Source organism: Gorilla gorilla, chromosome 6 (genome assembly GCF_029281585.2).
Source record: "Gorilla gorilla gorilla isolate KB3781 chromosome 6, NHGRI_mGorGor1-v2.1_pri, whole genome shotgun sequence".
Taxonomy (NCBI): Eukaryota; Metazoa; Chordata; class Mammalia; order Primates; family Hominidae; genus Gorilla; species Gorilla gorilla.
Window position 1 is genome coordinate 52,492,998 of NC_073230.2, and position 14,615 is coordinate 52,507,612.

At 48.2% G+C, this 14,615-nt stretch overlaps 1 protein-coding gene across 5 annotated transcripts in view; it reads left to right on the plus strand.

Annotated features, from left to right (window-relative positions):
- The window catches only part of OGDH (oxoglutarate dehydrogenase), a 101,819-nt gene that overhangs the window by 64,315 nt on the left and 22,889 nt on the right, over window positions 1-14,615 (plus strand). For 4 of the 5 annotated variants that reach the window (XM_031013546.2, XM_031013545.2, XM_031013547.3 and 1 more), the window contains 5 exons: window positions 2,996-3,150; window positions 3,619-3,765; window positions 4,383-4,473; window positions 5,185-5,364; window positions 10,930-11,058. In XM_031013546.2, the coding sequence (XP_030869406.1) occupies window positions 2,996-3,150; window positions 3,619-3,765; window positions 4,383-4,473; window positions 5,185-5,364; window positions 10,930-11,058 (702 nt within the window). The remainder of the gene's footprint in view (window positions 1-2,995; window positions 3,151-3,618; window positions 3,766-4,382; window positions 4,474-5,184; window positions 5,365-10,929; window positions 11,059-14,615) is intronic. The other variant, XM_031013548.2, reaches the window with a different exon arrangement.

Below are 14,615 nucleotides of genomic sequence, written 5' to 3' on the forward strand. Positions count from 1 at the left end.
AGGCGGGCGAATCACAAGGTCAGGAGATCGAGACCATCCTAGCTAACACAGTGAAACCCTGTCTCTACTAAAAATAGAAGAAAATTAGCTGGGCGTGGTGGCGGGCACCTGTAGTCCCAACTACTCGGGAGGCTGAGCCAGGAGAATGGCGTGAACCCAGGAAGCAGAGCTTGCAATGAGCCAAGATTGTGCTACTGCACTCCAGCCTGGGCAACAGAGCAAGACTCCATCTCAAAAAAAAAAAAAAAAGAAAATATGGTTTGGGGTTGTCTTAGTCCATTTTGTATTGCTATAAAGTATAAAGGAATATCTGAGGTTGGATAATTTATAATGAAAAAGGGGTTATTTGGCTCACAATCTAATTGGGCATCTGCATTTGGTGAGGGCCTCAGGCTGCTTCCACTCCCAGTGGAAGGCAGAGGGGAGCCTGCTTGTGCAGAGATCACATGGTGGGAGGGGAAGCAAGAGAGAGAGTGGGGAGGTGCCAGGCTCTTTTTAGCAACCGGCTCTCTCAAGAACTAATAGAGCAAGAACCCACTCACCTCTGAGCAAGGGCATTAATCTATTCATGAGGGATCCACCCTCACAAACAAAACATCTCCCGTGTGTCCCCACTTCCAACATTGGGGATCAAATTTCAGCATGAGGTTTGTGGGGGAACAAACAGGGGTTAATAAAAATATCTTAAATAGCCAGGCGCGGTGGCTCACGCCTGTAATTCCAGCACTTTGTGAGGCCGAGGCGGGTGGATCACGAGGTCAGGAGATCGAGACCATCCTGGCTAACACGGTGAAACCCCGTCTCTGCTAAAAATACAAAAAAAAAATTAGCCGGGCATGGTGGCATGCACCTGTAGTCCCAGCTACTCGGGAGGCTGAGGCAGGAGAATTGCTTGAACCTGGGAGGCGGAGGTTGCAGTGAGCTGGGATCGCACCACTGCACTCCAGTCTGGGCGACAGAGCGAGACTCCGTCTCAAAAAAAAAAAAAAAAAAAAGGCCAGGCGGGGTGGCTCACGCCTGTAATCCCAGCACTTTGGGAGGCTGGGGCAGGCGGTTCACGAGGTCAGGAGATCAAGACCATCATGGCTAACATGGTGAAACCCTGTCTCCACTAAAAATACAAAAAATTAGCCGGGTGTGGTGGCGGGCGCCTGTAGTCCCAGCTACTTCGGAGGCTGAGGCAGGAGAATGGTGTGAACCCAGGAGGCAGAGCTTGCAGTGAGCCGAGATTGTGCCACTGCACTCCAGCCTGGGTGACAGAGCAAGACTCCATCTCAAAAATAAATAAATAAATTAATTAATTAAAAAAAAAAAACCCTTAAATACTAGGGTCTTTCCCAGCAGCACTTTCTCTTTTAGTTCCTAGGCAAGATTTTTCTTCTGTTGACTTGGATAATAACTAGAGTATTGTGGTTGGCCATAATTTTGAGTTTAGGCAAAGTTTGCTTTGTTTCATGGTCACGGAGCTTGTGTACAGGGATAGCCCACCCTCCTCTGCAAAGAACAGGGCTGGTCTCAGATTCAGCACATCCTTTAACTGCTCATGCCAGCTGGTCTCATTGTCTGTTGTGAAAACCAAGTGGGGTCATGGATGAGAGCTGCTGAGCAGGACCTAACACTCTAAGTACTCTGGCAGCAGTGGCTGCTGTAAAGGCAGTTAGAGGAGGCTTTGGGGGTCTGTACAGTGTCTGTTGGCCCACATTAGGGCCTATCTTCTTTTTATTCCATGCTGACTTGCAGTTTGCTCTCAGACTCTCATTCTGGTCCTCCAGGGCAGCTGTGCAGGTCGAGTTTTGGGCCTCTGCAGGAGTACCAGGATGAGGGCAGCCCGAGAGGGATTTCTTTTTGTTTTTTGTTTTTTTTTTGAGATGGAGTCTCGCTCTGTCGCCCAGGCTGGAGTGCAGTGGCATGATCTTGGCTCACTGCAACCTCCGCCTCCTGGATTCAAGCGATTCTCCTGCGTCAGCCTCCTGAGTAGCTGGGATAACAGGTACGTGCCACCACACCTGGCTAATTTTTGTATTTTTAGTAGAGACAGGTTTTCACCATATTGGTCAGGCTGGTCTCAAACTCCTGACCTTGTGATCTGCCTGCCTCAGCCTCCCAAAGTGCTGGGATTACAGGCGTGAGCCACCGCGCCTGGCCCCGAGATGGACTTCTAAGAGCCTGGTGCCTCCTCTCGCTCCTGGCACCTCTGCTCTTCCTGAATTCCTCCCTGCCGAGCTCTGCAGATCTGGGTGCTGCTTCCTCACCCAGCTGTGCAGTGTGAACGTGGTACAGGACGTCTTGATCTGCTCAGGATCCTGACTTTTGTCTTATGGGCAATCTTCCTTCCTGAGGCAGAAGGATCATTTGAGCCCAGGAGTTCAAGACCAGCCTGGGTAACATAGTGAGACCTCATCTCTCCAAAAAATTCAAATCATGAGGCAAGAAGATCACTTGAGCTCAAGAGGTTGAGGCTGCAACGGGCCCTGATAGCGCTACTGCACTCCCGCCTCGATGACAGAGAGAGACCCTGCCTCAAAAAAATAAATAAATAAATAAATAATTTTTAAAACTTGCAAATCTTAAACAGCCATTGAGCCTATGACACCCTATGGGCATTTCCTGTCATGGGTGCTGGTACAGGTCTGACCTTAATGACAGCCTGTCTTCCCTGGGGAAGGACCCAGTTCCACAACTGTTGCGGTCTGTGCTTCTTGCCACGAAGGTAACAGAGTAGAACTGGGGTTGTCCCTTGGCCTGCCCTTGGAAGGCTAGGAGGTTCTCTGTGTACAAGTGACCCAGGTCCCTGAAGGAAGCACTTCGTGACCCTATGAAGAGGGCTTCTACCTGGCACCCACTCCATCCCATCCTCAGTCACACTTGACTGGGGTACATTTCAGAACAAGCCTCCTGCTCATCCCCTCCTTCTGGCTGAATGGGCAGTCGGCAGTCTTCATTCAGCCAGGCCTGGTTAGAAATCCCCTTGACTGTGTGTTTCTGTATGGAATAGATGGCCTACTGCCAGCATATTGGGGTGGAGTTCATGTTCATCAATGACCTGGAGCAGTGCCAGTGGATCCGGCAGAAGTTTGAGACCCCTGGGATCATGCAGTTCACAAATGAGGAGAAACGGACCCTGCTGGCCAGGCTTGTGCGGTCCACCAGGTATGGGTCTGGCCCTGGGCCATGGGGCAGACATTCCCAGGGAAGCAGTGACCCTGTCTGTGTTGATCGGGCCTGTGTGCAGCCTGTTGGCCGAGGTGAGAGGGGGTTTGGGGTGGTACAGGCAAAGCTCCAGCTGCACATGTGTGAAGAGACACCAGGCAAGTAGAGTCAGCCTTCAGAGCAACCTCCGCCTCCTGAATTCAAGCGATTCTCTTGCCTCAGCCTCCTGAGTAGCAGGGATTACAGAGGCACACCACCACGGCTGGCTAATTTTTATATTTTTAGTAGAGATGAGGTTTCACCATGTTGGCCAGGCTGGTCTCGAACTCCTGACCTCAGTGATCTGCCCACCTCGGCCCCCCAAGGTGCTGGGATTACAGGTGTGAGCCTCCATGCCTGGCCAGAATCCCCTCTTTTTGGTCAGGAAGAGTGACATTGCCCTTCAAGGTGGCTTGGTTCCCTGTCCAGGTTTGAGGAGTTCCTACAGCGGAAGTGGTCCTCTGAGAAGCGCTTTGGTCTAGAAGGCTGCGAGGTACTGATCCCTGCCCTCAAAACCATCATCGACAAGTCTAGTGAGAATGGCGTGGACTACGTGATCATGGGCATGCCACACAGGTACAGCCAAGGGCGCGCCCAACCTGGTTTCTCACCATCCCTGTGGGCTGTGTAGGAGGCACCAGGTAAAGGCACTGAGAGAGCAGCTGTTTCCTCCTTGAGTGCCAGTTGTGAGTCTGGGCTCATCTGGTACCTGAGGGTGTATTGCTTTGCAGGGGATTTTCACATTGCCTGCCTCTGGAGGACTGCAAAGTCACAGTCACCTCCAAAGCCACATGTAGTTTCAGACTGGCATTTGGCCTTACAGTGCATCTTTATGAAAGTTAAACCCAAGTTCCCTTGTTTGGGTCTAACCTGGAGGGAAGGCTGCTTCCTGACATTGAAGGGGAGGCCAAGACTGTGAAAATAGGGAAGGTGTGGGGAGGGAGGAAGGTAAGGAAGCCTCAGGCCCATGGCATTGCTGCATCTTCTACCTTTCTGCTGCCCACCGTGGCCTTGATTGCCCAGCACGGAGAGGCTCGGTTCCCACATTAGCTCCAGTTTACAGCTATCCTTGGGCTGCAAACCGAGGAGGTGCCGTGTCCTGGGGGGAGGGGGAGGGGATTGTAACACCCTCATCTGCCATCTGGAAGCCATGACCTCAGGCTCTGCTCACCCTACTCGCCCATATGTTCCAGGGGGCGGCTGAACGTGCTGGCAAATGTCATCAGGAAGGAGCTGGAACAGATCTTCTGTCAATTCGATTCAAAGCTGGAGGCAGCTGATGAGGTGAAGCACCTGCATAGAGACACATCCAGCATAGCCCCAACTTACACAAGACCCCTGGCTCCACTTCTTTCTTTGAATGACTTACGGGGGGTTGGTTCTTCTGTACCATTTGTGATTTGCCTTCCTTGTTGGAAGAATTTTAGTGTTGGGACAAAGGTGGCCAGTGGCCCACCTCCTGGTCAGAGGTCCAGCAGCCCCACTCTGAGTGCAGGGGTGTGTCCCCTCTGGCTGAGGGACATTCTCCTTATGCCCTGGATGGGAATGATCCTGGGAAAAGGCCTCCATATCCTTCTGCGTTGGGTTCCTGGGAGTAGAAATCCCATATAAGGCTGGGCGTGGTGGCTCACATCCGTAACCCCAACACTTTGGGAGGCTGAGGCAGGCGGATCACGTGAGGTCGAGAGTTTGAGACCAGCCTGACCAACATGGAGAAACCCCATCTCTACTAAAAATACAAAATTAGCTGGGCGTGGTGGTGCATGCCTGTAATCCCAGCTACTCGGGAGACTGAGGCAGGAGAATCGCTTGAACCCAGAAAGTGGAGGTTGCAGTGAGCCGAGATCGCGCCATTGCACTCCAACCTGGGCAACAAGAGCGAAACTCCATCTCAAAAAAAAAAAAAAAAAAAAAAAAAATTCCCATCTAAAAGGGCTCTTTTGGAGACTGAGCATCTCCTTGGCCAGGGTGCAAATTCACTGTTTACCCCATCAGGGCTCCGGAGATGTGAAGTACCACCTGGGCATGTATCACCGCAGGATCAATCGTGTCACCGACAGGAACATTACCTTGTCCTTGGTGGCCAACCCTTCCCACCTTGAGGCCGCTGACCCCGTGGTGATGGGCAAGACCAAAGCTGAACAGTTTTACTGTGGCGACACTGAAGGGAAAAAGGTAAGGCCCAGAGAGAGGCGTGCAAGGCAGATCGTCAAGGCCCCATGTTCCCGCATGGAGTTCCGCTTACCAACATAACCCAGAGCCCTGGGTGCATCTAGACTTTAAAAAAATATTTAAAGTCGGCCGGGCGCAGTGTCTCACGCCTGTAATCCCAGCACTTTGGGAGGCCGAGGTGGGCAGATCACCTGAGTTCGGGAGTTGGAGACCAGCCTGACCAACATGGAGAAACTCCATCTCTACTAAAAATACAAAATTAGCCGGGCGTGGTGGCGCGCGCCTGTAATCCCAGCTACTCAGGAGGCTGAGGCAGGAGAATCTCTTGAACCCGGGAGGTGGAGGTTGCAGTGAGCTGAGATTACACCATTGCACTCCAGCCTGGGCCAACAAGAGCGAAACTCTGTCTCAAAGAAAGAAAGAAATAAAAATATATATGTATATGTATGTGTGTGTGTGTGTGTGTGTGTATATATATATATATATATATATATATATATATATTTAAAATCAACTTTTAAAGAATAGCAATAGTAAAACAGTCCTGCTTACAGTGTTCCTTTTCCTGAAGTTGTAATCATCAGAACTATGTGGGAAGTTTGCTTTTGTCTTCACCAAATCTGTTAAGGAGCCAGGTTGCAGTTATTCTGAAGGGACAGAGATGTTTTCACTGAAAAGGAGGGGAGTCTGAGAGTCTCTGTAAGGAAAAAGTGTAGGTGAGCCTGAAGGAGAAATTGTAGAACTGAGACTTGTCAGGAGAGTCATGCTTGCTGTGATTAGAGGCGGGAGTTCACGGGCTGGTAGGAGACGGAGGATGGCACAGACTGCGGGCAGGTGGGGTCCTGCTTCACCATTTCTGGTCATGTGACTGAGTGTTGGGGGTTGACTCGCCTGCCGGCTTGTGTAGAAATAGTCTCAACAGATTGTAACAGTTTGCCCTTATTTAACTTCAAAATAGAATCTTGTCTGACAAATTTTATATTTCCTATTAATGATGACCTAAAAACCAAATAATCAGGAAAAAAATCAAATATTTGTAATGTCTTATGTATGGGTTCTGGGAAACATATAAAGAAGGCATCACCACTTTTCTCTCCAGAGCCTCCTGTTCTTTTTAGAAAAAAGGTCGTGTGTAAAGAAGCAAATAGCACATACACGGCATGATAGGAAACTGGAGTTAGCCGTGAAGAGCTTTGGAAGAGGTGTGCAGGGGTGTGGGCTAGAGTTGGACCAAGGATAGAAGGCAGACCCCTTAGGAGCAGAGCAGGTAGTTGTCATTTTATTTGAGAAGTGGCAGGATTTAGGGAGGTGGGAAGGGAAGAATGTTTTCTGGAGATGAAAGGTAAGAGCAAAGATGTAGGGGGAATTGGGGACACAGAGCAGGGAGGGGCCGGCCTCCTAGTTGTGCCCTGGAAAGAAGTCAGGTCTATGTTAGAAGTGGAACCAATTGGCCAGGCGCGGTGGCTCACGCCTGTAATCCCAGCACTTTGGGAGGCTGAGGCGGGTGGATCACCTGAGGTCAGGAGTTCGAGACCATCCTGGCTAACACAGTGAAACCCCATCTCTACTAAAAATACAAAAAAAAAAAATTAGCCGGGCATGGTGGCACGCGCCTGTAGTCTCAGCTACTCAGGAGGCTGAGGCAGGAGAATTGCTTGAACCTGGGAGGCGGAGGTTGCAGTGAGCTGAGATCACGCCACTGCACTCCAGCCTGGGTGACAGAGGGAGACTCCTTCTCAAAGGAAAAAAAAAAAAAGTGGAACCAATTATTACTTTACCAGGTTCTATAATTTTAAATACTGTAAATCTACTACTGTCATGCTTACTGTGTTAGAGGAAGGGAAACTGTCATCATAGGTAATGGAGTCTGGGCTGGGGAAGTGATTCCTGCATCGATCAGTGCTCACTGTAAAGAACGAGTATGACCCACAGGGACGCAGAGGTCATTCCATGGCTTCAAGCTCATGGGCCAGGACAGTGTCAAAGAAACTTCAACTAGATGCAAAGAGGCTTTGGCTGTGTTTGGGGAACCTGCAGCCCCCGCAGGCAGTAACAACACTGGGTGTCTGGGATGGCCTGGGCTAAGGCGAGATCGGCATGGGGAGACCAGCATTGTGATGACCAGTGCCTCTGGTATTTGCACCTTCCTTGGCTAGGACACTCGCCCAGGCATTTGGGCTGAGTAGTGGAATGAGATTACCGAAAACTTTGGGTGATTCCTACATTCATAGATTGTGGACAGAAATCCACTCTAGCAGTACTCACCTCATAATGCTGGAAATTTCCCAAAAAGGAATGAAATCATTAGAGTAAAAGTGATAGAGTATATTTTAAGCTGCTACAGATGGTGACACTGATTGGTCCCTTCATGAGATGCCAGGACAGGAGAGGCTGGTTAGTCCCTGATTTGCTCATAAGTCTGCATGTGGCTGAGTCCAAACTGTCAGTCCCTTTGTTTTCCAGTCTACACAAACCTTGTTGTCACAAGTTTGCCCTTGCCCCAATGTGGATAGCTGCCAGGCCCTCTTTCTGAGCCTCCTCGTCACCTTGCCTCAAGCCCTCACATGTCCCCAGCAGGGTCAGTGTGGGGTCATTGCAGGCTCAGCCATCTGCCTGTTCTTCTTACTCCTCTTGACACCCATAGGACATGATTTGATTTCTGTTAAATCCAGAAACTCAGGGAGCTGAAGTGTGTGTTATGTAACTCTCAGCATTCGTGAAGAATTACATACTTTCTGTAAGTGCAGCTGAGGTCATCCCATAACCTCATGCATGATTGTGAAACAGACCTGATTTGGCTCAGTGCTAATATGGCCTTTGGGATCTTTGTTCATGAAAGCGTTTCCTCAGTGCAGCAATGCAACCTGCTGCAAAGGGAGAACCCGCTCGTGCCAGAGGTACGGCTCAGGCTGCCAGACACAAGGAGATTCCCCATGTGTCCTGGCTGTGATTTCAGCAGACAGTTACCACAGTGCAGTATGGCATGGTAGTCGCAGTACAACATCACCAGGATGATCAAGAGCAAATACCATGACAAGAGGAAGACTGACTACAGGTGCCCTGTCAGCAGAAGACAGACTGGACAGAAAAGTATCTGCAGGAAGAAACAACACACTATCGGGATCAGGAAAGCATGAAATGTCAGTGACTCAAAACCAATGGCTTTTACACTTAGGCAGCCTGGGCATCGTAGCAAAGCTGCACACCTCCAAGGGGACCCCGTAAGCAAACCAGATCCTTACGTCCACATGCTGCTATCCTAGTGAGCACCTGCCACATCCACCAAAAGGCAGGACACCTGCAGTTCTGTTTTTAAAAATTGTAGGTTTTGTCCCTGACACACAAATCATGGGTCTTAACCAAGGATGACTCAGCACAGCGCTGAGGACCAGGGTAATCACAAGAACTCAGGGAGGTGCAGGTCAGTAGGCCCGTAGGCTGAGGACACAGCAGGAGAGGGTGTGTTATATATCACCTTGGCTAGCCACAGCGTCCAGTTTTTTTTTGCTAAACACCCATCTAGATGGCATTTTGTAAAGATAAGATTAACGTTTAAACCAGTAGATTTTGAGTAAAGTAGAAGACCTTGCACAATGTGAGTGGGTTTCATCCAGTCAGTTCAAGGCCTTCGAGAAAAAACAGGTTCCCAGAAAAGAAGGAATTCTGCCTCCAGACAGCCTTCACACTTAAGCTGCAACATCAGCTCTGCCGTGGGTCTCCAGCCTGCCAGCCCGCCCTGCAGACTTTGCACTTGCCAGCCTGATTCCTTAAAAATCCATCTTTCTCGGCCAGGCACGATGACTCATGCCTGTAATCCCAGCACTTTGGGAGGCTGAGGCAAGAGGAGTGCTTGAACCCAGGAGTTTGAGACCAGCATGAGCAACATGGTGAAACCCCGTGTCTACAAAAAAATGCCAAAATTAGCCAGGCATGGTGGCATGTACTTGTATTCCCTGCTACTTGGGTGACTGAGGTGGGAAAATCACTTGAGCTTGGGAGGCAGAGGTTGCAGTGAGCTGAGATTGTGCCACTGCACTCCAGCCTGGGTGAGAGAGTGAGACCCTGCCTCAAAAAAAAAAGAAAAAGAAGAAAAGAAAGAAAGAAAATCATTCTCTCTCTCCCTCTTCCTCTTCACCCTATCAGTTCTATCTCTCTGGAGAGCTCTGACTAATACAAGGGTTTTAAAGAGGTATAGGCTGTGTATCCAAGGAGTAGAGGTGGTGGGCTTACATGATTGTGGCATTGGGGACACTGAGCAAATGAGTAAACATATCAAAGGCAGTGGGGATGGAGTGTCTTGCAGTTGTAGGAGATATTTATAGGTGTGGAAGGAGGTGGCCTAGAAAGTGTTGGATTAAAATTTGGAGGTATCAATACAAACTCATAGTTTTATTACATACACATACACACACACACACACACAGAAATAGCCATGTATATGTGTGCCTGCATATGCACACTTATATTTTTTAGATCTTTGCGGAATGGGCCTAGAAATGATGATATCCTGGCAGTGATGAGCACACAAATACTGGTCTTAAATCCCATCCTCTACTGGAGGAAGCTGGCTTCTTAGAGAAACAGCTGATATTGTACAGGACTGGACAGGGACAGTACAACATGGAAGCTACAATGTTCTGTTGGTCAGGAAGCAAGGAGGTGCTCGTGAATGAAAGAGACCTGTCCCTGTTCACGGGAAAGGGAGGCAGCTGGACGGAGCTGCTCTCCATATCAACCTGGAACAGTGTGAGCATTAAAATAACTAACAATATTAATGCAACCTGTCGAATAAAATAGGAACCATGAGTACATATTAACACGAGTAAATAAACAAGGGAGAAGGGAAAGCTCTTCCTTGCAGAGAATGCCAACTAATAAATGTAGGAGTAATCGAAACTGGTGTTTGCCATCCATCAACCACCCAAGGGGCTGGTTCAGACGCAGTTGTCAATACTGCTGAGGCTGGGGTGGAGGTTTGAGGAGGAGCAGGATATAAAGTTTCTTCTCACAAAATACTACCACTATACTCATTGCCAAGGAAAACAATGGTGAGTGAAAGGGAGGATAGCAGACAGCAGCCTCCCAGGTGAACAGAGTTAACCTGACCTGATGCAGTATGTCCTTCCCAAGTGGGGACCCAAGGTCTGTCAAGGGTGCAAAGACAAGAAGGATGAGGAGCTGCTCCCAGTTGGAGGAGCCAAAGAGACCTGGCAAGTGATGCTGCCCTCCCATGTGGGGTCTGGGGCCAATGGCTAAGCTAGTGCTGCCCTCCCGGAACGGAGGGTCCGGGTGGTCATGTTGGAGAGTGTCCTAGCAATGCATCAGGTCTACAGCTCTCTCAGTGCTGAGAACAGATGATGATGGCAGGGTGTGTTGGTGTTGAGCAGATATACCAAGGTGCTAGCATGTTGGGGATTTGGGGCCCTGTGGACTTTCCTGCTACTTTCTATGTTTGAAATTATCTCAAAACGTTATTTTTTGAAAAACAAATGATGCATTTCCTCTGTTTGCCTTGTGGACTTGGCAATCAGAACATTCTGGATTTGGGGTCTCCTTTGGTGTTTACAGGTCATGTCCATCCTGTTGCATGGGGACGCTGCATTTGCTGGCCAGGGCATTGTGTACGAGACCTTCCACCTCAGCGACCTGCCATCCTACACAACTCATGGCACCGTGCACGTGGTCGTCAACAACCAGGTACCTCACACCAGCCTGCGGCTTTGCTGCTCACATCAGTCTTACTTAGAATGACATCTCTGAGTCATTTAGGACGTTCACTGTTTTCTGATTATAAAAATACATCTGTTATTAAAAACCAGGTGCAATGGCTCACGCCTGTAATCCTAGCACTTTGGGAAGCCAAGGCAGGAGGATTGCTTCAGCCCACGAGTTTGAGACCAGTCTGGGCAATATAGTGAGACCCCCTTTCTCTGCAAAAAAATTGAAAAATTAGCACTGGGTGGCCGGGCGCAGTGGCTCAGTCCTGTAATCCCAGCACTTTGAGAGGCCAAGGCAGGTGGATCACCTGAGGTCAGGAGTTCAAGCCTGGCCAACGTGGTGAAACCCCGTCTCCGCTAAAAATACAAAATTAGCCATGTGTGGTGGCACATGCCTGTGATCCCAGCTGCTTGGGAGGCTGAGGCAGGAGAATTGCTTGAACCCGAGAGGTGAAGGTTACAGTGAGCCAAGATTGCGCCATTGCATTCCAGCCTGGGCAACAAGAGTGAAACTCCATTTCAAAAAAAAAAAAAAAAAGAAAAGAAAAAAAGTTAGCACCGGGCATGGTGGCCCACACATGTAATCCCAGCACTTTGGGAGGCCAAGGTGGGCAGATCACTTGAGGCCAGGAGTTCGAGACCAGCCTGGCCAACATGGAGAAACCTCATCTCTACTAAAAATACAAAGCTACCTGCTTGGTGGCATGCACTTGTAATCCCAGCTGCTTGGGAGGCTGAGGCACAAGAATCACTTGAAACCCTTGAGGCGGAGGTTGCAGTGAGCCAAGATCACACCACTAAGCCTGGGCGACAGAGCAAGAGTCTGTCTGAAAAAAAAATAAAAAAAAATAGGCATGGTGGTGCATGCCTGTGGTCCTAGCTACTTGGGGGTTTGAGATAGGAGGATCACTTGAACCTGGGAGGTCGAAGCTGCAGTGAGCCATGATTATGCCGCTGCACTCTAGTCTGGGCAACAGAGTGAGACCCTGTCTTGAAAAAAATAAATAATCCCAGCACTTTGGGCGGCCGAGGTGGACGGATCATGAGGTCAAGAGATCGAGACCATCCTGGCTACCACAGTGAAACCCCGTCTCTACTAAAAATGCAAAAAAATTAGGCGGGTGTGGTGGCAGGCACCTATAGTCCCAGCTACTTGGGAGGCTGAGGCAGGAGAATGGCGTGAACCCAGGAGGTGGAGCTTGCAGTGAGCTGAGATCACGCCACTGCACTCCAGCCTGGATGACAGAGCAAGACTCCGTTTCAAAATAAATAAGTAAATAAATAAATAAAAAAGAAAAAAATAGATTTTAATACATTATTTTTAAGATGGCGTTATTGTTTTAGATTTTTGTTTGTTTGTTTGAGACCAGTCTTGCCCCATAGCTCACGCTGGAGTGTAGGGGCATGATGATAGCTCATTGCAGCCTTGAACTCATGGACTCAAGCATCTTCCTGCCTCAGCCTCCCGAGTAGCAAGGACTATAGACGTGCACCACCACTCCTGACTAATTTTTTTTTATTTTATGTAGAGGCGGGATGTCACTCTGTTACCGAGGCTGCTCTTGAACTCCTGGCCTCAAGTGATCCTCCCATCTTGGTCTCCCAAAGCACTGGGATTGTAGGTGTGATCCACCATGCCTGACAAGAATATTTTCTTCTGGTTCCACAGGCATACAGATGGCCTGTGCATGGGGACATTCTCTTTCTTTAAGAAACTGGGTTCCATGTACACAGCTTTATATCCACTCTTATTTACCACATATTTGCTCATATCATTACATACCCTTTTAAAATAATTTTAATAGAAATATCTTATAACTTGTTTCATCAAATGGACTCTCAGGATTCTCATTTTTTATTTTCAGTAAGGCTGTGATGAACGTTCTCATGAATATTTCTGCCCAGGCCAGATACATATCACCTGTTAGATTCTTCCACCAGCCATATCTAAGGGTTCCCCTCATCAATGCGTGTGAAGTTTCCATAACAGATATTCTAGTGCCTTTTAACTCTAGGCACTCTCCTAGGTACCAGGCAGAGCACCGGTGTGCTCCCTATCATCACAGACCTTATAGTTTAGTGCAGGGTCAGGGGGCTCATAGACAGTGCCATGAAGTGGGTGTGGGAGGTGTTCTGCAAGATACTGGGTTAGTCAGCAGACAAGTCACTGAGGATTTGACATTTAAATGGAAACTTCAAGGTCAGGTAAGCAAATATTGGGGAGCATCAGATCAAGTCAGGAGAGAGGTCCTAGTGTCTGAAGGAGTGGACAAGGCCATCGCAGCTCATCGTTAGTGCAAGAGAGAACTGCCATCAGCCAGCGCCTGAGGAAAGCTCCCAATGGCATTGGGAGGCCATTGGAGAGACTGACGCAAGGAAGTGATGAGATACTGGTTGGTTATAAAGATGATTTGTTATAGTTTAGAATTGATTAGAGGAGGACAGAGAAACACATGCAGCTGTCTCAGCAAGAAGTAGAGAGAGAAAGGGAAAAATTTAAATTTAAATAAGTAAATATGCTCACTAAGTAGCAAACACTAAAGAGCTCAAAATTTAAGAGGTCAAATACTAAGAGAGGGTAAGAACATTATCCAGTGTAAATATAACACACAATATGGTAAAAGCTACCACTTACTGCCTACTGTGTCCCAGATGCTGAATTAGGTACTTTATGTATATTAACTTAATTTGTAGGGTAGTTACCCATGCAGTGAGTGGTACTATTCCCATTTTACAGAAGTGAAAATTGAGGAGCAGAGAGATTGAATAGCTTACTAGAGGAAATGATAAGAGTCAGTATTTGATCTGCTTTCTTTGAAAGAATAGTGTTAGAAGACCTGAAAAGTTCCCTGTACCAAGGGAACAGAGATGTCTAAAAAACCAACCTCACTACTGAACTGAGTTTTTTTATTTTTTATTTTTTTTGAAACAGAGTCTTGCTCTGTCACCCAGGCTGGAGTGCAGTGGCATGATCTTGGCTCACTGCAACCTCTGCCTCCCAGGTTCAAGCGATTCTCCTGCCTGTCTCCCGAGTAGCTGGGATTACAGGCATGTGCCACCACACCTGGCTAATTTTTGTATTTTTAGTAGAGACGGGATTTCACCATATTGGTCAGGGTGGTCATGAACTCCTGACCTCATGATACGCCTGCCTCAGCCTCCTAAAGTGCTGGGATTACAGGCATGAGCCACTGCTCCTGACCTTTTTTCTATTTTTTTACTATGGTAAAATATACATAAAATTTACATTGTTAACTATTTTTAAGTGAACAGTTTAGTGGTATTAAATACATTCATAATATTGTGCAACCATCACCACCATCCATCTCCAAAACTGTTTCGTCTCCAGCAGAAATTCCATACCCATTCAACATGAACTCCAAGTCCTTGCTTCCCTGACCCCCAGCCCCTGGCAACCATCCACTCTACTTTCTGTCTCTATGATTTTGAGTACTCTGAGGACTTCATATAAATGGAATCATAGTATTTGTCTTTTTGTGCCTGGGCTATTTCACTTAGCAGAATGTCCTCAAGGTC